A 27858-nucleotide genomic window follows, 5' to 3' on the forward strand; every position below is an offset into this window, starting at 1 on the left:
GCCTGGGCCGGCTTTAAACCAGAGTCCTCAGATCTCAGCCTCCTGAGTAGCTAGGATTACAGGCATGAACTACTGGCACCTGGCTAATCAATCCTTTCTTATATATACATTTTTTATTGTAAAAAATATTGTACAGAGAGGTTACAGTTACATGAGCAAGGTAATGAGTACATTTCCTATCATACATTGTTATCTCCTCCTGTGTTTTTCCCCTACCATCCCTTCCCTTCCACCTCCACAACTACACCCCCCCATCTACATTGTAAAGTTAATTTTTCAACATAATGTCTGTGCATCTCATTGTTACAATGAGTCAACCTGTATCTTTATTTAAGCATTTTGTTTTAAAATCAATTCTTTTTCTACCTTTTTGAATATGCTTTTGATTTTCTCCAGTGAAGTTTTTATTCTAGCTTTCATACCTTATAAGTCTGGAAATTCTTATTTGCTCTAAAACAATAAAAGTATTTTTCTTTGTTGACATTCTCCTTATTTTTATAGTGGTGTCTGGCTTCTCCATCTTTCTTTGGCTCTGTATCTTAAAACCAATTATTTTAAGCTCTTTGTTTAGGTAGTTGGCCATCTAATTAATTTTTCTTTGAATTTATCATAATCCTGATTTTTAAGCTTGGATTTCCAGTTGGGAAACTGTACATTTGTCAGTCTTTATCCTTTGATATTTCTGAGTTTATTATCTTTTGGGTTTCCCTATTGTAGTCATTCACTCTACTAGGAAATAAAAGTGAAAGGGCAAAGTTAAGGTCTGATTTTCAAAATCCAAAAAAGCAACCAGTAATAACAATCCATCTATTATGTTTATCATAAATTACAGAAGGTATTATCAATATAGTTTGGTCCATATATACACATAGACACTTAAGCCATTCCACTAAGACCCTCAAAATATTTTTTCAGTATGAGAGCACTACTAATAAGTGTAAAGTACTAATCCTACTACTTAAGATGATATTTATATAACTGATTTACTTTAAATGAATATCGACAATGATAATAGAAAAAGCTATGAATATTAAATGACTTTAGAAAAACAGTGTCATTTAATGATGGATTTTTTTCTCTGTTGGCTTTGACTTTGTTAGATTATCATCATGATGTGCTGCTTTGCTTGATTCTTTCTTTGTTTTTCAGTATTTAGCTATGGTTAGTCTCATACCTATAACTTTTATTCCTGCTTCCTAAAGTGCTGTGTTTACAAGCATGCATCAAATGCATAATGTGTATCTTTATTTTTTAAAATTTGTGTTGTTGCTGGTTTTTTTTCTCGGGGTCTAGGTGCTATCTCTTATCTTTATTGCTCAGTTTATTGCTCTCTTATTTGAGCCAAAATTCCATTTCTGGCAATTCTCAGACTCAAACTAAGATTACAGGTATCACACACTAGCACCCAGCATGTACTTCTTTTTATATGTAAGCTTATCATATTTTTACAAATTTTATCACCTTTTGAGATTTGTAAACATTATTAACTACTATGTTGGTTCCTTATGTACTTGAGAAAGTAAACAAGAATCAAATAATATCATTATATATTTAACATTTTCAGAATCTGAAAATTATTACACCATTTAAGACTAATTATATTAATAGATTCTTGCATCAGTAAAGCAATATCAGCAAGTATTAAAATTTCAAAATTTAATTTTAACTGTCCCATGATATTATAGCATCTCTGCAATAACAGTCCTACTGCATTCATCCTTGTAGATTCTACATACTATATACTGGTCTGAAAGTGATTTCTTGTCCCTCTTATGAAACAGTATCTTTAAATCCAAGAGTATATATACTCAGGAGAGTAATTTATTTTTAAAAATTATATCTAAATGTGAGCCAATTATATTTTAACCCATCCTATCTACTTTCTTTTTATATGTTTTTCACAGCCCTAGAATTCAGTTTGCATCATAACAAATCATATGTGTATTTGATTTTTCTACTCTTAGTGAGATTTCTCTCACAATTTAATATTATAAAAATAATCAGCTCTACATATCTAAACCTAGAAGATGACTCATCTGGACATTAAGCCAAAATTTATCATCATATATATTTTACCTATTTATGAAACTAGATAAAAACAAAAACATAAGATAATAATACAGAATATTTGATTAATGCATGGTAACAAACCATCCATCAATTACACCAAAATGTATGTAAATGCTGTAAAATTAGTCTCTATAATTATGAAGATTAATATATTTTGAATTCTTAATATTTTCTAATGAAGCATTACTTAGTGGGATCATTAAGAAAAGTCCTATTTAGACAGAGATTCAGAACTCAAGATTTAATAAATTGCTAATATTATATTACCCCCTTTTGCTTAGATAAAAAAAAATATATGAAAACAGGGTTTATACCGTGGGAGAGGGACATATAAAGCAACAAAGAAATCATCTTCTAAATATGTTAGAAACAATAGCAAGAAAGAAAAACCATTTGAGTCCTTATCTTGAGCAACAATGAGAAACCATATTTCTCACTGTTAGTCGCAGATAAAAGGGACATTCTGGAAAGAACTCTGTGATAACAATAATAGATGAATTATCTGTACCATCTTCCTTTGTAAGCTTCATATTATTTTATAAAAATATCCAGAGAGCACTTTGAGATTATTATCAAAAAATAATAAACAAGAAGTTCTAAATTGAAAATATGGACCAAAGTCTATCGATAATACCTTCTGGAATTTATACCAAAATTATTAGCCAAACACCATTATTTTAATTTCTCATTAAATTCCTTTAAAGGAAAGTATAAGAATTGTATGAGGGTGAATTTTCTCATTTCTAGGATCATACAGAAAAGATTTACAAATCAGATGACAATTAAAGAACCATGTTTTCAAAGCATGATGAGCACAAATCATTTAATTGATTTTACAGCACTCCAGAAGGGCTGTTAGCAAGTAGAAGCAAGCTGGACCATCAACATAGAGCATTTTTCTTACCAACGGCAAAAACAGCAACAGCAAAAAAAAAAATTGGCTGTGATCTTAGGAGTTCCAATTCATTTGTTACAGTGAAGAAGAGTTCTGAAAATAAATCAAGTAATTTCAGTCTTTAACTCAAATTTTCATACATACACATAAAACATGTATTTTTTTCAGTCATGGTAATTGAACGTGGCCTTCCATTTGCTAACTTGGTTCTCTCTTACTTAAGACATTCACCAGTCTTTTCTTTGTTTTATTTGTTTTTAAATAGGACTTAGATTTTTTTTCTCAGAGCTGTCTTTAGAATCTGAATCTCTTCCTTATACTGGCATAGGGAGGCATGTGCTTGTATTACAGGCATGTTTGACCACATCTAGCTTTTTGGTTGAGAGTATCTCACTAACATTCCCTGTCTAGCTTTGAACCAAGAACCCTTCAATTTCTGACTCCTGAGTAGATGATAATTCAGGAAATTGCTGCCACAAACATCCCTATAAGCATTTTTGAAGCTTTGATTTTGTGCATTTCTTAATATGGGAAAGTAATTTACAATGACTGCAATTTTAAAAAAAAGTGCAGCATTTTTCAGAATATCTATTGCTTTTGGATTTCAAAATCAGTGATCTTTTTCTTAATGGTAAAATAGACTGTGAAGTGTCAGTAAGCTTCATGGATCAGAAACTATCCATATCAATATACTATCCAGTATTAATACACTAGATCTTAGTGACTCAGTGATTTCTGTTGAAAATTCATAACATTCAAGTTTCAACTGTTTCCAAAACCTAATAAAAATTCTAGTTATTTGCTAGCACAGTGAAAATAAGTTAGAAGTTGTTTCTGCATAGTTGTAGAACAACTTCCTCGTAATTATGATATCAATTGATTGGCCATTCCTAATTCTTGGATGTGCTTTCCTATATGAGAATCAGGAACTATCTATGCTAACTAAAATTTAAACTTATGTGTAATATAAAAAAATAGATTCTCAATGACTCTATATATGGATCATAGGTCCCATTTTGAAGCACACAAATAAATATAGAACATTCTTCTAACCATAGAGAATTACAAAGAAGAAGCCATTCATATTTTTTCTGAAAGAGTATTGCTGTAATTAGGAACATTTGAGTAGAGCCATTGAGTCTCTTAAATAGCTATTTGCATCTGATTTTGGTTATAAGTTGATTTCATTTATATTCTCATCAATAATGGGATCATGGTTCATAACCCCCTCCCGGGTATGGGGGACAGCAAATTGTTATATATAAAAGAACCAGTGAATTGTACTTTGTACAGAAAAATCAGAAGCACTGGTTTGCAAATGCATTAAAATATTTATAAAAATAAGTATTTTTAAGGGAAGAATTCAGGGCCTGGGTGTTGTCCCTGAGTTATTTTGCTCAAGGCTAGTGCTCTCCTGCTTCCGCTAGAATTCTACTTCCACCTTTTTCATGGTTACTTGGAGATAAAAATCTCACAAATTTTCTTGCTCCAGCTGGCTCTGCACTGCAGTCCTCAGTTCTCCAGCCTTTGGAATAGCTACATTTAGTTATCAGCGCTCAACAATAGCAAAGTTTTAACTGAAATGAGTGATTTAATCTTCTATAAGACTGTCTACTGAATCTCCACATCTAATGGGAGTTAATCTAAAGGGGACATTGTGATGTCCACCAAAAGAGAAGTGAAGCTGAGTTGGATCTACTTTATACAACCCCAGCAATAACAACGTATAATACCTCAGGAATTTTTCAGTTTCAGAGAATGATCTAACACTAAAGAACTGTTTCATTTATTATCATTTTTTCAGTACTGAGGTTTGAATTTAAGGCCCTGCTTGTGGTAGACAGGCACTCTACTAATTGTGTCATGTCCCTATCATTCCTCCTCTCTTCTTTCTTTCTTTCTTTCTTTCTTTCTTTTTTTGAATAGACATTTGCTTTTTCCTGGGTTGACTTGAACTCCTCAGTCATTTTTCTTAATACTTCCTGCATAGTGTGATGACATGTAAACTTCACTCTGTCCAGGTCTTTATTAAGAACAGCATCTCATGAACTGTTTTGCTCAGACTGTACTTGAACAGTGATCATCCTGATCTCAGGTTAAGAAATAGCTAGGATTACAAACATGAAAAATTATGAACAACTGTCATCTATTATCTCTTGACTAGGTTCTACCTAAGGGTTTATTATATAATTTTATATTAGTATATAAAATGGAAATTTCATCTTGACGATGATATCTTGAAGAGGATATAAACTATATCAAACATTCTATATTGTTCAAATAGAACTCCAAAACATTAAATTTACCCTTCTTGCTAGGAAAAAATGGAAACATTCAAAGTTCAAAATGATATTTTAGAAGTCTGAATATATATGCCAGTGGAAATCTAGATTTTATTTTATTTTACTTACCATAATTTTGTTTAATAATACTTACATTCTCTACTTCCCAGTAAAACGTAACCATAGCTAAAATCTTATCTATAAATTCTTCCAGTTATAGTCACAGAATATGCTTTAACATAACACTTACTTATGAAATTATTTTTCTATGTTTTTACTTTCTCTTTGATATTACTTTTTCAGTGAGCTTTTTTTTAATACTGTGGATATTTTCATTATTTGTGACTTAAAAAATAATTGTAACTCATTATATATGCAAAGAAAGGACTGGGAGAAACAACAAAAAGAAAAGTCATATTGGGTGCCAGTGGCTCATGTTTGTAATTTTTGATACTTAAGGAACTAAAATCTGAAGATTCTGGTTCAAAGCCAGCTCATACAGGAAATTCTATGAAACTCTTATCTCCAAGCCACAACAGCAACAAAAGCCAGAAGTGGAGCTGTGGCTGAAGTGGTAGAATGCTAATACTTGAGCAAAAATGCTCAGGGACAACACTCAGGCCTTGAGTTCAAAACCCAAGGACTGGCACATAAAACATATAAGAAACAAAAGAGAAAAAAGAGAATTGAAAAGAAAACTCACCTGCTGCCTTTGAAGGTCTCACGTGCTCTAGGCCTACACTATTACCCAGTGGCATTTCTAGTATTGTTCACTCACATCATGAAGCCTGTTCAAAGGATTCCACACTTTAGTAATTTTCATAGTTGTGTCCATAAATTCACTCATGGTTAGTCTTGTTCGGAAATCCTTTTATTTTCATCTTGCCACATTCAACACTAAAGATATTAGCAAATTGAATATTATAGTTTTAGTTAGCCTCATTATATTTCATATGACATTTTTTACTTTACATCCCATAAAATAGAATACATGAATAATACAAATAATACAAATAATAAATCTAATGACATTATTTTTATGGAAATGATGTTGGGCTTCATTTATCTTATGGCAACATAAATACAGAATATTTCTTCTACAGCTTCAGTCAGCATCAGAATTACCAAGATCTTAAAATTGAATCCTGAGCTTGAACCTCAGAAATCCTGATTCATTTTGACTGAAGTAAGACCTAAGAATTTACACTTTTAATAAAGTTCTCATGTGGTAATTATGCTACTAGACCAAAGATCACACTTTGAAAAACATATTTAGATGCTAAGTTTACTGAAATTTTGTTTTGGGCATATACAGATATAACATGTATAATTGATCAGTCATTTTTAAAGGACAGGCTGGCTGCAAAAGAAATTCATGAAGAGAAATCATCATCAGTAAGGATATAATAGCAAGCACATTTTTGACGTAACATCCTCCTAGAAGTTGATAGATCCCACTTTCCACTCAGGTATATATCTTTTCATGTGTCTGTTGGCTATACACAATAGTTTAAAATGTCTTAAAAATGTCTATTGGAGTATTTTGCTAAGTATTTTTTTATTGATTTTATGGATTTTGTTACTTAATTTTAGATCTTTATCAAAATACATTTTGATAATAGTGCTATATGAGATCTGTTATTTGAAAATATTTCCTTCCATTATTTTGAGAACCCTTTTGCTCCATTAGTACTGCACACAAGTATTTTACTTAATTCTGATGAAAATAAATTTTCGTATATTTTTTATTTTTATTTCTTTAGGGTCTTTAAAAAATCATTTTCCCATACAATATTAAGGAATTTTCTCTTAAGCATTTTTCAAAATCTTAGTTTAGTTTATGCAAGTAGTTCTCTCCATCACATGGCTTTATTTTAGATAAGAAGTGATAGCTAAATTCCAATTTCATTCTTCTGCATAAATATCTAGTTTTTATCCAAGACCATATCTTCAGAGATCATTATTCCCCCAGGGAATAGTCTTGGGAACATTTGATAAAAAGGTCACTTCTAGAATCACTACTCTGTTCTACTGGTTTGTATTTCATTCCTAGATATTACTCTCTTGAGTACTATATATTTGCATAATTTTGAAATTTTGAAGTTTGTATCTTGTTAATTTATTCATTAACATATTACTTTTACTATTTTAGTCTCAAAGATGCCCTATAAATTTTAAATGAATTTTTTTAATTTCACAAAACAATATGCTGTGAATGAACTTTGCAACTTGGGGGTAAGGAAGTGGGAGCAAAACGAAGGAGTGGGTAACAATGTTTGACAAGAAATTTACTCACTACGTATGTAACTGTAAAAAATAAAAACTGAAATTTTTATAGGAATTTTACTGAGTTCTTAGGTCATACTTGGTAAAATTCACATCTAAAATATTTAATGTTAATGTTTTAATATTAATGTTAATATTTTCAATTTGTAAAATATCTAGTACTGGTTAAAATGCTACAAAATAAGCTTCTCATGAAGTTATTAGAAAAATTAACTATGATTATTTTGGAATAAGTTGGCAATGCCTATTAATTTTAAAGCATATATATCTTTATTGCAACAACTCTACTTATATATTCTATTTTATAGAAATATAAGGAGAATACTAACCAGACACTAAAATATCTATTGAACCACTGATTATAATTGCAAAAAAAAATACAAAAGCCATTCAATTAGAGAACTGTTGAAAAAGGGGTAAAATACTGATATTGGCATATTGTAAAAAAAATAAGAGTAAAAGATTAAATAACATCAATTTACATGGCTGTTTACTGGAAAGATAAAATGGTTTGAGAATATTGGTAAATGGAGACAACAAACACATGATACAGGGAGTTATTTTATGTATCTGTATAATAGTGGTGCAGGTACCTTTGTAGAGATTTTTTTCAGAAGTAGAGGTCATAATAAGCTGATTCTTTTGAAGTTCAAAAATGTGTTCATTTAATTTAGCACTTTTAGTCATCCCTGAAAAATACAAAAACATGTATTATTTAATTATACCAGAAATTTACGAATTTCAACTTTATATAAGGTAAAATAAATCTTGATCCCCTCGTTGTGAAGGACAGATTCTTACACAAAAATTTTAGCTGGTTTAAATAAAGTAGATTAACCAACCCAAATGTTTTCCGTCTGATTTTCCTTGCCAAGCAGTCTGTTGTGTTTGGTGTAACTCAACAAAACAAACATCAAACTGTGCATTGTGATGCAGTTCTCTCAATGCTCAAGTAAGCCACAAATTTAAGTCCAGCTTACAACCAAATAACGCAACATCTTGCCTCAGGAAAAAGAGGAAGAATAAACATTTTATATACAAGTGTCAGAAAATCATGGTAGTCATTAAAACAAAAATCTTGAGTAATGAAATTTTAATTTGTCAGATAGATTTTTATGTCTGTATAAAACTATAACCAATTTTTTTTAAATTGATACTCCCTGGGGTTGGGAAGGTGGCTCAGTGGTAGTGCACTTGCCTTGCATGCCTGAGGCCCTGGGTTCGATTCCTCAGCACCACATAAGCAAAAAAGAGAAAGAGCCGGAAGTGGCACTGTGGCTCAAGTGGTAGAGCGCTAGCCTTGAGCTGAAGAGCTGAGGGACAGCACCCAGGCCCAGAGTTCAGGCCTCACAATCGGACCCCCGCCCCCCCCCCAAAAAAAAAGAAATTTAAAATTGATACTCCTTGAGTAAAAAATCAGTCTATGAATGGAGGTGAATTTTTTTCTAATTATTATTTATTTATTTGTTTGTTTTGTTTTGTTGGTTGTGGGGCTTGAGCGCTGTCCCTCAGCTCTTCAGCTCAAGGCCTAGTGCTCTACCACTTGAGCCACAGCACCACTGCCAGTTTTCTGATGGTTGATTGGAGATAAGAGTCTCACGGACTTTCCTGCCCTGGCTGGCTTTGAACAATGATCCTCAGATCTCCGCCTCTGGAGTAGCTAGGATTACCAGAGTGAGCCACGAGAACCTGGCTAAAATTACTATTTTTAACATACATTTTAGCACTGTTAAAGAATAAATGGTAGGAAAAGTGTTGTGTTAAGACCATTCACTACATTCCTTTTGCTGCATGAAAATAAGACAAAATTCTCCGGTGTGTGGCACTACAGAGAAGATGGTTGGTAATATAGACAGCCATTGGACTGTAATAGTAAATAATAAGAAAGTTATGAAATAGGACATCCAGAAATACTGAAATGTAGATTTATAATAAACTCTAATCAAATCAGTAAGACATGGAAGGTTCTCACAATGCAATTGCAAAGAAAAAGGAACACAATTTGGGTGTTCTGATAGAAGCAAAATGAAGGTACAAATAGCTGGCACCTACAAAACCTTACAATGGAAATCTTGTACCATGCAACAAGCAAAAGCCAAAAATTTAAAGCATTTAAATTGTGATGTCTTCGAATTTATAAAAATTAATATTAAGACACTGAATCATGGACCTAGATAAATCAACAAACACAAAACATAAGAAATACTAATAAAATCCTATAATATTCAATGTACAGTAAATAAAATTAAGTTAAAAATCTTAAAAATTTGGAAGTCATTTTATCTGTAAATGAACAAATTTATATTTGCAACCATAGTTTCTTAGAAAATCCCACAAGCAAGAAAAGTTACAGTACTTTTTTAATATTTGGAAACCAAACTATGGAAATATCCTTTAGGTACAAAGATAAATTAACCCTTCTCTGGCAAGTACAAATGAGGAAATTTGTTTCCAGTAGAACTAATTTAAAATAAAGGTTAAAAAATTATTATTCAGAGAAAAAGTTATGTAGGTTTGAAATCATAGACAATGAATAAAAAACATTTTTTAAATTTAAAGATACTATATTACTATAACTAAGTTTCTACCTAAATCAAATGAATTAAAGAAATAATAGGACTGGAAAGAGGAATATGATTTATTTTGTTTTTATTCTGGTCCTGGTGTTTTTGTTTTGTTTTGTTTTGTTTTGCCAGTCATGGGGCCTGAACTCTGGGCCTGGGCACTTTGCCTCAGCTCTTCAGCTCAAGTCTAGCACTCTACCACTGTAGCCACAGCACCACTTCCGGCTTTTTCTGCTTATGTGCTGCTGAGAAATCTACCAGGGCCTCATGCGTGCAAGGCAAACACTACCACTGGGCCACCTTCCTAGTCCCATGGTCTGGGTGTTTGAACTCAGGGCTTGAGTGCTGCAATAGCTGAGAGCTATCCCTAGCCTGAGCCATTTCTGGCTTTTTTGTGGTTAATTGGAGATAAGATTCTTATAGACTTTCCTACCCAAGCTGGCTTTGAACTGTGATCTTCAGATTTCAGCCTTTTGAATAGCTAGCATTATAGATATTAGTCACTGACACTCAGATTATATTTGCTTTTAATATTTGACCTACAAATAAAAACATATGATGTTTTTTGGGAATAGCTTTGGGTTGGAATAACTTATTTTTATCAGTATAAATATAAAATGCAAGCCTTTAGATATCCAATAAAAAGGAAGAAATAAGCAGATAAAACATACTAAGAGAAGGATATAAAATGGGAGCATATGAAGTGTCCAATTAAAACAGAAAAGTAAAATAAGTGTGGGAGAACAAAATGAGAAGAGAGAGTAAGGGCATAAATAGAACACAGGGACATAGATTAGATACATTAATACAACTAGGTCAAAAAGCAATTTAAATATCAATGATCAAAATACCAAAAAGAAATAAAGCCCAATTTCTTTTACGTAAGTGGTATTAGTTTTAAAATAAGAAGCTATGTTAACTTTAGATATAGTATTATTCAAACAAGACAAATTATTAGAAGAAAACAATAACATTGTACAATGATTAAAAAGAAGTTCAATTCTCCAACAGAATAGGATATTAAATATGTAAGTGGAATCCTAATAGCACTACACATAGAAGTATTTACTATTTTATATGCTTACAATTTTTATCCTTGTCTTAGCATGTTAGGTTCTTTTTTTTACCCCCACCAGTCCTGGGGCTTGAACTTGGAGCCTGGATTCTGTCCCTGAGCCTCTCAGTGCTCCAGACTATTACAGTGCCACCTCTGCCTTTTTCTGAGTAGTGTATGGGAGATAAGAGTCTCACAGACTTTCCTACCTGGGTTGGCCCGGAACCATGATACTAGATCTCCGCCTCCTGAGTAGCTAAGATTACAGGTGTGAGCCACTGGCACCTGGCTTAGCATGTTCGTTTTGTCTGTTTATTTATTTCTTCTTTAGTGATACAAATGATACTACTTTTAAAATAAGAAGTAAGAAGCTAGGCAAACTGTCATAATACCATATAACTGAAGAGAAGATCCAAAAAGGTGGCAATTATACAAAATGGGATGTTATTAAGCACTAGAAAAAATGAAATTGTGGTATTTTCATGAAAATGAGTGGACATTTTTATATTAAGAATTTTAAACAAGGTTCAGAAAAAAATCTACATGTGTTTTGTCTCATAAATTGATGGTAGATATAAAAGATAACATGTGAAAACACACGTGGAAGTATATATACATATATAGAAAGAAGAATATGTTTATAATTCTGAGATTGAGGGAAAAAGAGTGAGAGAAAGAGTAAACAGAATCATAGAGGATGAACAATGTACAATCTTATTGCATGTGCATATGAAAATGGCATAAGGAAACAAAACTGTTGAATTGTAGTGGTTAAGTGGTATGAGAAAGATAGGAGTAAACAAAGGATTTAATTGGATTAAAGTCATCTATATACATTTCTGAAATATCATGGTGAAACTGCTATGAACAATAAATGCACCCTAAAAATAAGTAGATGACAAGAATAGAAAACAAGCTCAATCTGGGGACTGGTTGATAGTGTGAGGGGAAGGGGAAATGGAAAGGTTGAAAAGGGGGATTATGACCAAAATACCTGTGTATCTGTGTGAGAAAGACACAATTAAGCTTGTTGAGATTTATTAGTGAGGGGATAGGAGTGGATAAGACAAATTGACAAAAGGGGTGAGTTGTATGTACATAGGGATATTTCAAAATAAGATACCCCCGTTAAGATAGTTTATGTTAATAAAATAAGTAGGAAGAATAATAAAAGAGAAACAACTGCATATACACTATGAAAAAATTTAGTAACTCTTGTATGCATATCAAAATAAGAGAATAAGAATAAGGAAAGACTGTTGGGAAACACATGCATACAAATTTCTAGATTCAAAGCATAAAAGGAAATATTTTATAGGCTTCCAAAAGACAAAAGATTGTCTTCAGAAGGTCAAGTTAATATTGGTTTCATATACATACAATATCAGAAACCTGGAGATAATTGAAGGACTGTATTAATGGGAACGAAAGTATAAGACAAAATACATCCAGCTTAGAGGTTTTCTAAGTTAAAAAATGTAAATGCAGCAATAACAACCAAGTTCCATTTAATTCAATTTTAGAACACACACATTCTTATCTATTAAATATACATTTAAATCATATAACATTTAAAAAGACTAAGTTTACGACAAATATCAATAAATTTCAGAAACAAAATTTTACAGATAGCATTCATTTTTCTTGAGAAAGCAATTTTTTTTAGTGTTAGTCCTTAAATGTTTTATTGTAAGAATTTCATATAGGTATATGTTCAGTGAACACATTTATCCTCAGTATCCTCCCTTCCCCACTCCCCCACCTGTTCATTCAATTTCAGTTTTCAAATAGTCCTTTAACTTTCATGAATTTTCATACAAATGAAATATTCATATTTGAAAAGTAAATAATGGCCAAAGTTGAGTAATTTAATTAAAACTCATAAATATATGATTAACATCTACTTCATGGGGTAAATCATAATAGAATCATTAAGTTAGCTGAAAAATAATGAATACTTCAAATGAAGAAGAAATGAAAGCCAGTAATATTTTGAATAATATTTAAAACCATTTTATACAAGTTGTATTTGTTGCTTAAAGCAAAATACCATAAGAACTATTTCAAATAAAATTTGTAAAATGACAAAAAATGAAAAATATGTTACAAAGAAGTTAATTTAGTTAGCAAAGTAAAAAAGTAACTGGGAACAATGAATAAAACCAAAAGTTGGACTTAAAAAGTCTGATAATGCAGCTGAAAATCATAATGAGCATGGTAGTAGAATACCTTTATTCTACTTTATTGTGATTTAAAAAAATCACAACACTATCAACAACAAACAATATAACCACAGTTACTGAAGACGTTCTAGTCTTCCTCAATTATGCTTAATAATTCAATATGAAATCTAATAACTGAGCATTTGCAAGGCAAAATTAAATTATAACGATAAAAAGTAGAAAGCTAATTAGTTGTTAAAAAGACACTGGAAATGTAATCCTGTTATATTTTTGAAAGTGTCATTTATAGTTGTAAGTTTGTATTTAAATTCTATCCAAAGAGAAAATATGTCAATATGACTTAAACTATTCCTTAATGTGAAAATATAACTTTGATCGATCCAAATGTATCTATACTTTCCTTTTTTGTGTCTTTAGGGTCAATAAAAACTTACTGCTAAATCAACCGACAAGGGATTTTTCCTTGAGTTTTCTTATCAGACTTGTATAGATCAGCTTTTACATGTAGTACTTTCATCCATTTGAATTTATTTTGAGTATGTCATGACAACTAAACCCCAACTTCATCATTCTACATGAAGTAGTTTTTCTACCACTATAGATTGCAAAGACTGCACTTTCCCACTGCATAGCTTTGGTAACATTTAACTATAATCTTCCATTTATTTCTGGAATCAATGTTTTGTTCCACTGATTTATGTTTCAGTCTCATAAAATACTCCCTTGAGTATCACAGATTTGTATAGTTTTTAAATTATAAAGTCTATTTCTTGTTAACTTGTTCATCAACAAAACTACTTTTACTATTTCCATCACAAAGATGTCTTATAAATTTTAGATTTTAAAAATATTAGATTTTTATATACTATTATAAATTATTCTGTAAATTTTACATAATTGTATATAAAATTTAAATTTTAAAAATATTTGTGGATTTTTTTATGGATTTTACTGAATGCTTAGGCCTTATTGGGCAAATTTCCCATCTGGAAAATATTATCTAATTTTGTTAATATTTTCAATCTGTAAAATGTCTGGTGCTTGGCCAAGATGTTTAGAAATAAGCTTCCCATGATTTATTAGAACTATTAACTGTAATTATTTTGAAAAAAAGTGTGGCAATATATTTAAAGCATACACAGTATACACATTGTGCAACAACTCTACTCATATGTTCTATTTTATGGAAACATGGGAAACATATTAAATGTATACAAGGATATTTATTAAGACTGTGGTTGCAAAAAGAAAATGAGAAATATAGTTTATTTGATTATAGAACTGTTGAATGGAAATGTGAAATATTCACATTTGTTGTATTGGGCAAAAAATAAGAGTGAAAGAGATTAAAGAAATAAATGAATTCACATAGGCTAAAGGAAATAAGGCTTAACTGTAAATTAAAACAAAATTATTTCTGTATGTAGGCATATATTTATGGAGAAAACTCAGTGAAGATGTGCTTTGTACATAATATTGAATATTAGTGAAAAGATACATGGTTTAAGAATATTGGTAAATGAGAACAATGGAACATGATACAGAGTATCATCTCACATATCTATGAAATAACCAATCTTTTACCTTTTCTGAGATTCTTTTTAGTTGTAGTGGTCACAATATGCAGATTTGGAAACTTAAAAGGTTTTTCATTTAATCTTCGGATTTTAGGTATTGCTGAAAAATAATAACATTAGTATTATTTGATTATACTAAAAACTAATTTTAACTTTATAAGGTAAAATAAGCCATTTTATTGCTATTACTAAATTGTACAAAGTGGTTACAATTCCATAATTCATGATATGAATGCAATGCCTCTTGGTCAATATCATCACCCTTTCCTTCATTCTTACCCTTTTTTTCCTTTTCTACCTCTACATCCCTATTCTAAAAGACGTATTCCTTACACATTTTTCATTGATTTGGATAAAGTAATTTAACAAGCACAAATATTTTCTTTCTGATATTCTTTGGCAATTGTTGTTTACAAATGTGCCTCACAATAGTATAAGTGAGCAAAAAGAGCAACACAGCTAGTCATGGTGATACAATATTTAATACTTTTTTGGTTTTTGTTGGTCTGAAGCTTGAACTCAGGATCTGGTGCCATCCCTTATATTTTCCACTCAAGGATAACACTCTACCACCTTGAGCCACAATGCCACTTCTGGTGTTCTGATGGTTAATTGGAAATAAGAGTTCTCATGGACTTTCCTGCCTGGGCTTAGCTTCAACCCAAGATCCTGAGATCTTAGCCTCCTGAGTAGTTAGGATTAAAGATGTGAGCCACTGGAGCAAACTGAGACAAACTGAAGCAAGGTGCTTCCTGGGCTTAGGTAGTTATACAAAGGAGTTTCATTTCAACATTCCAATGGTTTTTGCCAGTCATGGAACTAGAACTGAGCTGGACACTCTTGCTCTACCACTTTGAGCCACAGTGCCACTTCTGATTTTCTGGTGGTTAATTGCAAATAAAAGTCTCATAAACTTTCCTGTCTGCACTGGCTTTGAACAGCAGTCCTTAGATCTGTCTCCTTAGTAGCTAGGATTAATTACAGATGTGAACCATAAGTGCCAGTTCGACATAACACATTTTGAGTACAACACAACTTTTTAACTATCAACCTTTCCATCTCTTTTCCCCATCTGTCCTGACCCCATTCCTCCTTTCAAATTATGTATGTTCAGTGAATATTATAACTGAATTTATTCACTCTTTCTCTTTCCATTTATCTGTCCCTTCTCTCTTGATTTCCCCCTTCCTGACAACACACTTCGGCTTCCTGGCATTTATTTATTTGCTAGCTATGCATAAATTGTTTAAAGTCACATCATTACAAACTGACCTTCATGTATTATGCTTATAGAAATTTCAAATGTGAGAGAAAGCTGATTTGGGGGGAAGGGAAGAACTGGAGTTATATCCATTCAGTCTTTCTAAATATGCCTTTTTCCCCTTAGTAAATTGGAGATAGTGTATTTCAGATTTGTCTGCCTTGGCTGCCTAGGTATTATTATAGCCTTGAACCACTAGTGCAAGTAAAAAGAAAAGTTTTTAACCATATGATAGTAATCAAATAAAACATAAAATGACTAATTAAATCATAATTACTCCAATTTTCATTTCTTTCTATAAAATATTATAAGTTCAGCTTTTTTTGTCAGCTGTGGGACTTGCAATCAGGGCTCAGACACTAACCCTGAGCAATTTTTGTTCAAAGCTAATGCTCTACCACTTTGAGCCACATGTCCATTTCCAGTTTTTCTGGTGGCTAATTGAAAATAAGAGTTTCAGGGACTTTCCTGTCCTGGTTGTCTTTAAACTATGACCCTCAGATTTCAGTCTCCTGAGTAGCTAAAATTACATGCATGAGCCACCAGCACCTGGCAAACTCAGCTTTTTATAACTGACACTTCCATGATGAAAAATAAAACAATCTGTGCAAGAGTTAGGCAATGGTCTCTCACACCTGTAATCCTAGCTACTCAGGAAGCTGTGATTTAGGCTTAAGTAGGAAAGTCTGTGAGACTTATATCCAATGAACCACCAAAAAGCTGGAAGCAGAATTGTGCCTCAAGCTGTAGTAGAGTGCCAGGCAGTTATTAGCAAAATAAATCAGAGCCAGAATCCAAGCCCAGAGTTCAACCCCTAGGAGTGGTACACACACACACACATGCACGCACGCACGCACGCACAGGATCAGTGCTAGAATGAAGAAGAAAAAATTAAAAATACTATTTGAAACATATATTTAACACTATTAATAAGAAAATATAACATAGGTAAGTTGGTTGATTAGAAATATCCATCACATTTCTTTATCTCCATTACTCTGTAAGATAACTCTCAGGTGTGTGGTAATTGAGACAGGAGAGTGTCCTGGTAAGGCAAAAGTTAGTAATAAACTAAAATGAGCTAGAAAGTAGAGAAAATACAAAAATACTTAACTTTAGATCTATACAAAAAAAACCCACAAAGGACATCAACATTGAGTGCTAAGCACAGTGGTAGAAACAGGGGAAATCCCTACAATTCACTTGCAGGTAAAAGAATAAGGAACTCTCCTTGGATCATTCCACAGGTATTAAACCTAAGAACAAACAAATAGTACTCTGAAACACTTTAGGAGTGGGATTTGGGTTCCAGACAACAAACAGATATCAGAGAAGCAGCCTGACACATCACATTTCATTCCCTGGAGCCTTATCAGGATAGGTGTTATGGACAAATACTGTCACTGGGACAAGCACAGTACCTTGTGGTTTAATACCTTTAAATAATAGTCTCCTGACTGAAACACACTCACCATCTGTGTGAATTCAGGACACTTGTAATCAAAATGATTCTTACAATACTACACGGATGTAGCCACTGGGCTGAGTCAAGAGAGGAATGACACAACCAACAGATCCACTGAGAAACTATGTGCTTCAAGAAGGACACGAGGTATAAATTAAAGGTACAGGATTCTTATTCAAAAAGTTCACAGCAGAAAAACTCTAAACTATTAAGAAAGACACGGAAATCTAAGTACAAAAGGCATTTATACCTTTCCTACCTCCTAATAAACCGTAATTGAGTAAAATTACAAATCAATATTAGAAGAAATTATGGAAATGTACATGAAAAATTGAACATCACAGTTTTGAAAACACAGTGGATTACTGGAAAATCAGAGAGTAAATCTAGAGCAAAATAAATAAGATGGAGACCAAAATAAAATGTAAAAATCGATTAAGCACAATTGGTTCTTTGAAAAGATAGAGAAGACTGACATATCATTAGTCAAACTAGTTTACAGAAAAATAAGACCAAAATTAATCAAATTAGAGATGAAAAGATAATATAGTAGTAAATACCAATCAATTCTAAAAATCATTCAAGACTATTTTACAAAACTACACTCCAACTAACTGGATAGAATTAAGTAAACATGATAGTACATAAATATACTCAGAAAGATATTTTAACAACATTCAATATTCTTTTGTGTAAAAGCACTTTAAAAAGGTATGACAGAAGGGTCATACCTAAAGATATTAAATGCTATATGTAAAAAATAGCAACAGTGTACTACAAGGTAAAAACATGACTGTATTTCTTTTAAATTATAAGAAAGACAAGAGTCCATTGGTCCTCAGGCCAGTTCCTGTGCCAGTACCAAAGCTGTTTTTACAACCACAGCATTATAATAGAGTTTGAAGTTTGATATTGATATTCCTCCAGCACTGTTCTTCCTGCTGAGGGATGTTTTTGCTATTCAGGGTCTTCTATCATTTCATATGAATTTTGGGTTGCTTCTTCAATTTTGACAGGTATTGCATTGAATTTGTAGATAGTTTGGGGCAGTATTGCCATGTTCACGGTGTTAATTCTCCCAATCCAGTAGGATGGGAGGTTTTTCCACTTCCTTTAATCTGCTTCAATTTTTTTTTAAGTTTTTAAATTTTTCTCATAGATGTACTTGACCTCTTTGGTTAAGTTTATTCCTACATATTTTATTTTTAAGAGGCTATTACAAAAGGAGTTGATTTTTTTAATATCAGCCTCACTCTTCTTATGGTTGGCATACAGAAAAGCTACTGATTTTTATGGGTTAATTTTTTTGGTCGGTTGTGGGGCTTGAACTCTGGGCTTGGGCATTGTCCCTCAGCTCTTCAGCTCAAGGCGAGTGTTCTACTGTTTGAGCCACAACACTACTTCCGATTTTCTAGTGGTTGATCGGAGGTAGGAGTCTCATGGACTTTCTTGCTTGGGCTGGCTTTGAACCACGATCCTCAGATCTCAACCTTCTCAGTAGGATTACAGGCATGAGGCACCAGCACACAGCATATGGGTTAATTTTGTACCCTGCTACTTTGCCAAAGTTTTGGATCAGCTCAGTAATTTGGGAGAGGAGTCTATGGGGTTCTTTAAGTACAGATCATGTCAGCTGCAAAGAGGGAGAGTTTTGTTTCTTTTTCCCTTTTTTTTTGGGGGGGTCGGGTCATGGGGCCTGAACTCTGGGCCTGGGCGCTGTCCCTCAGTTCTTCATCTCAAGGCTAGCGCTCTACCACTTGAGCCACCTCCCCAGCCCCTCTTTTTCCCTTTTTATATCCCTTTTTATTTTTGTTTCTTTCCTTATTGCTCTGGCTAGGAATTCCAGACATGATCCCTAATCTTTGATGAAGGAGCCAACATGATCAGGTAGAAGAAAGATAGCCTCTTCAACAAATGCTACTGTTAGAATTAGCTATATACATGTAGGAAATTGAAGATCGATCCTTATATATCACCTAGCACCAGAATAAACTCCAAATATATCAAAGACCTTAAGGTAAAAGCAGAAACCATGAAAATATTACAGGAAGGAATAGGGAATACACTAGGGCTCCTCAGCACTGGTCAAAACTTCCTAAATGAAGATCTAGAAACACAACAAATCATAGAAAAACTGGATAAATGGGACTGATTAAACTGCAGTGCTTCTATGTAGGAAAATACATAGCTAGCAGGATAAATAGAAAGCCCACAGATTGGGAGAAGATCTTCACTAGCCATATAACAGACAAGGATCTCATATCAAACATATACCTAGAGCTCAGATAATTAAAGTCCCTATAACCAATCCCCAAAGAAACAATCACCCCACTAATAAGTGGGCTAATGACTTAAAGAGAGACTTCTCTGGAAAGGAAATAAAAATGGCCAAGAGAAACATGAAGAAATGTTCAAGATCACGGCAATAAAAGAAATGCAAATCAAACAACATTGAGATTCTACCTCACCCCAATTAGAATGCCCATTATCAAGAAAACAAATAATAACCAATGCTTGCAGGGATGTGGCCAAACGGGGATACTACTACACTGTTGTTGGGAATGTAAGCTGGTTCAACCACTCTGGAAAACAGATGGAAGTTCCTCAAAAAACTCAACATAGAATTACCCTATGATCTAGCAATCCCTTTCCTGGGCATTTATCCAAATAATCACAAGCAAGGCCACACTAAAGCTACCAGCACCACTATGTTCATTGCAGCATTATTTACCATAGCAAAAGATATGAAACCAACCCAGATGCCCCTCAATAGATAAATGGATCAAAATATGTCATATATATACAAAATGGAATTTTATGCTTCTATCAGAAAGAATGACATCACCCCTTTTGTAAGGAAATGGAACGAGTGGGGAAAAATCATATTAAGTGAAGTAAGTCAGACCCAATAAACACAGGATCCATGGCTTTCCTCATTTGTAATAATTAGTATATATCTAGGATAATCCTGATAGAGAATCATAATATCTCAATAGCTATGTACACATGAACATACAAAATGATGCTAATTGAAATGAACTCCAAGACATGAAAACAGCAAGTCTTTTTTTTTTTTTTTGGTTGTTGACCTTGTTGCCACCAATGTACTGTATCTAGTTCCTTCTTTTAATTTTATTTCTTTTTTTCCCTTATCCCCGATGACCACTGTCTTTGATTCAAGTACCCTGTATCTAACTTATCTAATTTGGGGAACGGAAGGGGAATAACAAAATGCTGAAACAAGGACAAAGGATGACCCATTGCAACAATAATACTCACAAGACACTATGTTGTTAATGAACTTTGCAACTTCCAAGGGAGGTGGGGAGAAGTGGGGATGGAAGGGATAGTGGGAGAAAAACAAAGGAGTGGGTAACAATGTTCTACAAGTAATGTACTCATTACCTTACTCATGTAACTGTAATTCCTCTGTACAGCAGTTTTACAATAAAATGAAATAATAAAAATAAATTTTATTGACTAAAAATAAAAATAAAAAGCTATAGTAAATATCAAGAAAAGCAAGTGTTAACTCTCTAATCTATTCCAATTTAGTATCTGAATTCTTAGAGCAATAAAGCATGGGAAATAAATGAAAGTGATAGAAATAAAAAAGAAAAAATCAAATGTCTATTTTCAGAATCACATCATGTAGTTAATATACTCCAAAGAGTACAACAGAACTTTTCTAAATATGATAAAATACTTGTGGCAAAGTAGTAGGATACAAAATGAAGATATGAATATCAACATTTTTTATATACAAATAAGCATGTTGGAAAAGGAAAAGGAAATATTCACAGCCAGCCACTGGAGTCCTAAAATAATACTCAGTAATGAAAGAGGTGAAAAATTATGAAATGAAAGCTGATGAACTCTGAAGAAGAGAATGTTGCAGATACCATTAGAGGAATGTTATGCAATGTTATGCATCAAAAAGAATAGTGGAGTAATATTTATATTACTCAACTGATCTAGAGATTCGATGCAATGCACATAAAATTCCAATGCTATTCTTCAAAGAAAAGAAAATAAGTTCTAAAATTCATATGTAAGCAGGACAGACAATAATAGCCAAAATAATCATGTGTGAAAAAAGAATGTAAATATTAGAACACCAAGTATTAAATTATCTTACAGAACCATAATAACAAAAAACAGGCACTGGGAAAATTCAGATAGACCAATGATGAAAAGAAAGAGGAAGAAGAGGAGAAAGAGGGGTAGAAAAGTAGAAAGAGACGGAGATGGAGGAGGAGGAGAACAAAGAGGAAGAGGAGTAGAAGCAGCAGCAGCAGCAACAGAAAGAAGAAGAAGAAGAAGAAGAAGAGGAAGAAGAGGAAGAAGAGGAAGAAGAGGAAGAAGAGGAAGAAGAGGAAGAAGAGGAAGAAGAGGAAGAAGAAAGAAGAAGAAGAAGAAGAAGAAGAAGAAGAAGAAGAAGAAGAAGAAGAAGAAGAAGAAGAAGAAGAAGAAGAAGAAGAAGAAGAAGAAGAAGAAGAAGAAGAAGGTGCAGGAGGAGGAGGAGGAGGAGGAGGAGGAGGAGGAGGAGGAGGAGGAGGAGGATTAGGAGGAGAAGGAGGAGGAGGTGGAGGAGGAGGAGGAGGAGGAGGTGGAGGAGGAGGAGGAGGAGGAGGAGGAGGAGGAGGAGGAGGAGGAGGAGGAGGAGGAGGAAGAGGAGGAGGGGGGAAGGTAGAAGAGGAAAAAGTTCACATCCCAGAAATAAGCCTATTCAGATAGAGGTATCTAATCTTCAACAAGTAGAAGAAAGACAGCTATTTTAACAAACTGTCCTTGAAAACTAGATATGGACATGTAGAAGACTGAATCTAGATCTCTATCTCTCATCCTATACAAAAATCAATTCTAACCGGAGCTAAGAATTAATATAAGGTATAAAATTTGAAAATATTAGAGGAAGAAATAGGAAATCAATTCAAGATATAGATATAGTTAATGATTTTATAAATAACATGTCAATAGCATGAAGCAGAAAAGCAATAATTGACAAGAGGCAATCTATCAACTTAGAAGCTTTGGAACATCAAGGTAAATAATTAGCAGAATAAAGAAATTACCTAAATACTGGGAAAACATCTTTGCCAGCTGATTATTTCAAAGAGATTAATATCCAAAACTGATAATAAGGTCAAAACCTTAAAAACTGAAAGAACAACCCAAAGTCAGTTCTAATCATTTTTCATGTACAAAACAAAAGGTAAACACCTTCACCACCATACAAATCAATATGACATTGGGATTCTATCTCACTATAGTCAGAATGGCATCCATCAAGGATATAAAACAAATACTAGAAATGGTATGCACAAAAGTTACTCTTATTTAACTTTTGATGGGGATATAAATTAGAACAAACATTATGGAATAGTATAGAGATTCATCTAAAAATGAATAGAACTAAAATGATCCTAACATATTGCTCCTAGGCTTGAATCCTGAGGAAAATACGTTAGTAGAAGAAATATTGCACACCAATATTTATTGCAGTACTACTTCCAAGAAAAAAGTAGTGGATTCAGTCAAGTTGCATATCCCCACTATCACATATTATAAAGAGAGTATTAGTCAATCATAATGCAAAATAAAATTATGTCAATTGCAAAAACAAAATGAAACTGGAACTCTTGCCAAATAAATTCAGAAAGACAAATTTGACATGTTTTCTCTTTCATAATATCCCTAAAATATATTCAAATATATACTATTATATATTCATATATATGAGAACATAAATATGAATATATAATGATATATGATATATACGATATATAATGATAAGCTATAAAGTATACACATATACATACACTAAACACATATATATGAACATATGGAGTCATATATGAAAGTAATATATATGTACTTAAAATATATCTGAATGTATGTATTCCTATGTATTTATATGTATTATTATATATAAATATATGTCTGGAGTCTATACATGTATAATATGAAATCTGACTTTTTTGTAAAGAGCAAATAAATGAGAGTACAATGGGGATAAATATGTTTGAAGTATATTATATGAATGTATAAAATGTCATTAAAATTGTAAGAGCAAAAGTTTGGGGAAACAAGAAAAAGCAAAGAATGACTACTATTAAATTATATCGCATTGTTGTGTGGAAATAATACAGTGAAACCCCTTTGTACTAATAAAAATACAATAGTGAAGAAAAATGTTGCAAATAATGTTAGTATCTTTGCATGAAACTTAAAATTAACAGCGAAATTTGGGACATGTGGGTAGTAATTTTTGAAGATAGTGGGCATAATTCATATTAATGTGGTGAATTTCTTGCAAAAGAAATTACAAATTCTTAGTTTCCGTGTCATATGGAAAAGGTTTTCTTGAAAAAAAACTTTATCTGTAATTCTTATTTGCGTTCAGAGTCTTGATGCATTAATTGAACATGCTCTCATTATTTGCATTCATTCCACAGAACACTATCATTTCTTGCAAATCATGGAATGAAAATAATGAAGCCTTAATATTCAAACTATTTGCTATTTTTCCCTTTTTTGTGCTCTTACTTTATATATAATTATTGCTTTTACTACATCAAAGTAAAGGGTTTGGCCTTAGGAGTGATATCCAATTTATAGTTGAAAACAAGGGCTGCACCAATGCAATTAGTATCATAGATGAAGTGAAACACATTAATTCTAAGTCAATTACATTTATCTAAAATGTGCTGTTATGAGTTAAAGCTTGAGATGCTCCATAAGGCTAGAGTTTCCATCAAAAGAAACTCCTTCCTAGTCCTACAATATCTTCACAATTATTTTTGTCTTTATTGAAGCCAGTGATTTTGCTTGTTATTTTACACAGATCTTGTACACTACACACAATTTTTATAATACTGTATTTTTACTTCTAGATCACTTAGAACAAAAATATTTCACCATCTTTTGTTCCCCTTTCAGCTCCCAGAAATAAGCTCAATATTTTCTATTTTAAGGACATCTACCATAATTTCCATGGTCAGTAGTAACAAGAAATGCAATAGAAATAATAGCTTAGTCCACCGTTTGTTATTTTATTTGGAATACAGATAAAATAATATACTATTTTAAGGTATTAGAAGACATAATACATTCAATAAAAACACTCATATTTCTTTTAAAGTTTAAATTCATTATTCTTAGGAAATATGTTAGGATAATTATATAATGCTCCTCAAAAGAAGGTATGTAGATATTAATGAAATTATATACCTAATAATGTTATAATCAAACAAAAAGAATGCTTAACCTATGCATTTTTTCTTTATGGTATATACCACAAATTTATCTTAATGACCAATGGGCACTTTAATGGTGGTCAAGAATAAAAGTTTGAAAAAATATAGCATCTCAATTTAGTCACTGATAAAGAAATGGGAGGAACACTATTCATCCTCAAGAGTATATGTTGGGTGAATATAATTAGAATGCTTTCATTTGAATTTGGTCAAACTGTTCATGACTAAGAATAATAAATATCTACTATTTTATATAATTAAAACTATCTTTAAAATAATCATAAATGTAAAAAGGTTAAAAATTACCGGTAGTATGCTTTTTCACTACAAGATGCTTATTCTTTTTACATATGGCTGAGATAGGTCTAAGTGTTGTATAAAATGGCTTTAGAGATGCAGTCACATAAGGAGAAAATTTTTCTTCATCTTCCACTGAAATATTAGAAAAAATAGGTTAGTTGTACATAGATTGCATGGTTTTGCTCACTTGAAATATTTAGAATGTGCCTATAAATCTACAAGTAAATCGAATGTATAGTAAAAGACAAAAAAATTACACTTGACTGGCTTAATTAAATATTCACACAGTGAGGCCAAAGGAGGCTATTCTAGGGAGAGAATCACAAAGGCTCAGTAGCTATGTGCATATAATTATACAAAATGATACTTCCTGAAATGAACTCCAAGAAATGGAAACAAGAGGCTTAGGTTTTTTATTTTACTTTTTGAAGTTCTCTTCCTTTTGCTTTTTCCCTCTTGTCATTTTTTATTTCTGTACCCTTTGTCTTGTGTATAAGTTTAACTGATTTGGGGAGGGGAAGGGAAAGTACAGAAATGATGAAACAAAGGCTAAACCAATTCATCAGTGAAACCAAGTAGACATTACATTGGAAATGAACTTAGTGTAACTTGAGGGGAAGAAGGATTGGGAGGGGAAAACTGAGATAAAATAAGGGAGGGGGTTAACACTGTTCATAAAGAAATGTACTCAATACCTGAATATGTATGTAACCCCTCTGTAATCACATTTACAATAAAAATGTTAAAAATATAAAATAAAAAGTTAGATTAATATAATTCACATTTCTATTTTTCAACACGTATAGTAATTTAATTTTCAATGAAATGAAGTAAAAGGAATTTAAATAACAAAAATAAATTTGATATCATAAATGTTATCATAGTTACCTATATGTGTGTATATGTAAGTATTCTTTGGAATGATTAGAGTCAAATAAAAAAAAACATGTATCTAATGCAGTTAGAATTGTAAGAATATATTTATATGATGTCCAAGTCAGTCAACCTTAAAGAAATAAAATGTATATTAGTGGTTGTGTGGGCTGTAGACACAACTTTAAGTATAAGGAGACTGTAGGATTATAGAAGAGGTATGTGTAGTTTCTTCTTTGTTCTAAAATTGATTGTGGTGATGGGTGCACAACTGAGACTCTACCACTAAATTTAAATGAGAAAAAATATGGAGCATGAACTATGTCTTGATAAATTTATTTACATAGATAGCATCTCAAGGTTTTTTTAACTCACAGACAATGAAGATCAAGACTGGAGATGTCTGTGATAGAACACCTGCCTAGCATGTGCAACAGCCTGCATCAGATATCCAGTACTGAGATAAAAAGGAGAGAGAGTCAAGACAGAGACATTGAGACAGAGAGAAAGAGAAAAAAATGGAGAATCAGAGAGAAATAGCATGTGGCAGAGAGAGAGAGGCAGACAGAGAGAGAAACGCAGAGAAACAGATGCAGACACAGAGACATGGAGAAAGTGTGGATAAGGAGGAAGAAAAGGAAAAAAAGAATCCACTAAATGACAATGGGATGACATTTAAAATATTGAAAGCAAACAATAACAACTAAGAATTTTATATTCAAGTAACTAAGGTAAATATGAAAATGAAAAAAAATCTTCATTATATAGCAAATGAAAAATACTGACAAATTCATTTTTTTCAAGTTCAAACAAAGTAATAGCCTATTTTTTGAAGAGGAAGTAAGAATGGCCAATAGACACTTGAAGAAATGCTCAACTTCTCTAGCCATAAAAGAAATGCAAATCAAAACAACATTGAGATTCCACCTTATCCCAGTTAGAATGGCTAGAATCTAGAAATCTAATAACAACAGATGCTGGAGGGGATGTGGACAGAAGGGAACCCTACTGCATTGTTTGTGGGAGTGTAAACTTGTTCAACCACTTTGGAAAGTAGTATGGAGGTTCCTCAAAAAGACTCTTCATAGAGTTCCCCTATGACCCAGTAATCCCACTTTTGGACATCTACCCAAATGATCACAAACAACGCCATACTAAAGCTACCAGCACATCTAAGTTTATCACAACATTATTCACCATAGCTGAGATATGGAACCAACCCATATGCCCCCTCAGTAGGTGAAAGGATCAAGAAAAATTGTATATATACAATGTATTCTATGCTTCCATCAGAAAGAATGACACTGCCCCATTTTTTAGGAGAAAATTATATTAAGTGAAGTAAGCCAGACCCAAAGGAAGATAGATCCCATGGTTTCCCTTATTCATATTAACTAGTATACATCTAGGATAATCATACCAGACAAGAAGAAAAGGTCAAAAGGTATGCACATATGACCATATAAGATGGTGCTAAGTGAAACAAACCCAAAGATGGAACACAAGAGGTTTATCTTTGTCACTGTAGTTTTTATTGTACTAAGTGGTTTTCTTTTGTTTCTTTTGTATGGTCTTCCCCTATGTTATAATCCCTGTTTTCACTGTATTTGATTCCTGTGCCCTGCATTGTGTATATACATGTTTCTAACTTGAGGAGGGGAAAGGAAATAACATAATGCTGAAACAAGGAAACAGGCTGACCCATCGTAACAATGAAATGTACAAGATTTCTATGTTAAAAATGAATTTTACAACCTGTGGAGGGGGTGGCGTTTGGGAGTGGCATAGG

At 32.5% G+C, this 27858-nt stretch overlaps 1 protein-coding gene across 2 annotated transcripts in view; it reads right to left on the minus strand.

Annotated features, from left to right (window-relative positions):
- Nucleotides 1–2871: 2871 nt before the first annotated feature.
- Ccdc7 (coiled-coil domain containing 7) overlaps nt 2872–27858 on the minus strand; it is a 196349-nt gene continuing 171362 nt past the window's right edge. For both annotated transcript variants that reach the window (XM_069990678.1, XM_069990677.1), the window contains exons 34-38: nt 25203–25328; nt 14919–15011; nt 8127–8222; nt 5951–6144; nt 2872–3058 (exon numbers count right to left, since the gene is read on the minus strand). In XM_069990678.1, coding sequence (XP_069846779.1) covers nt 6125–6144; nt 8127–8222; nt 14919–15011; nt 25203–25328 — 335 coding nt within the window. In that variant the 3' untranslated portion in view covers nt 2872–3058; nt 5951–6124. The remainder of the gene's footprint in view (nt 3059–5950; nt 6145–8126; nt 8223–14918; nt 15012–25202; nt 25329–27858) is intronic.

This window comes from Dipodomys merriami, unplaced genomic scaffold (genome assembly GCF_024711535.1).
Source record: "Dipodomys merriami isolate MVZ:Mamm:240054 unplaced genomic scaffold, mDipMer1.0.p SCAF_4, whole genome shotgun sequence".
Classification (NCBI taxonomy): Eukaryota; Metazoa; Chordata; class Mammalia; order Rodentia; family Heteromyidae; genus Dipodomys; species Dipodomys merriami.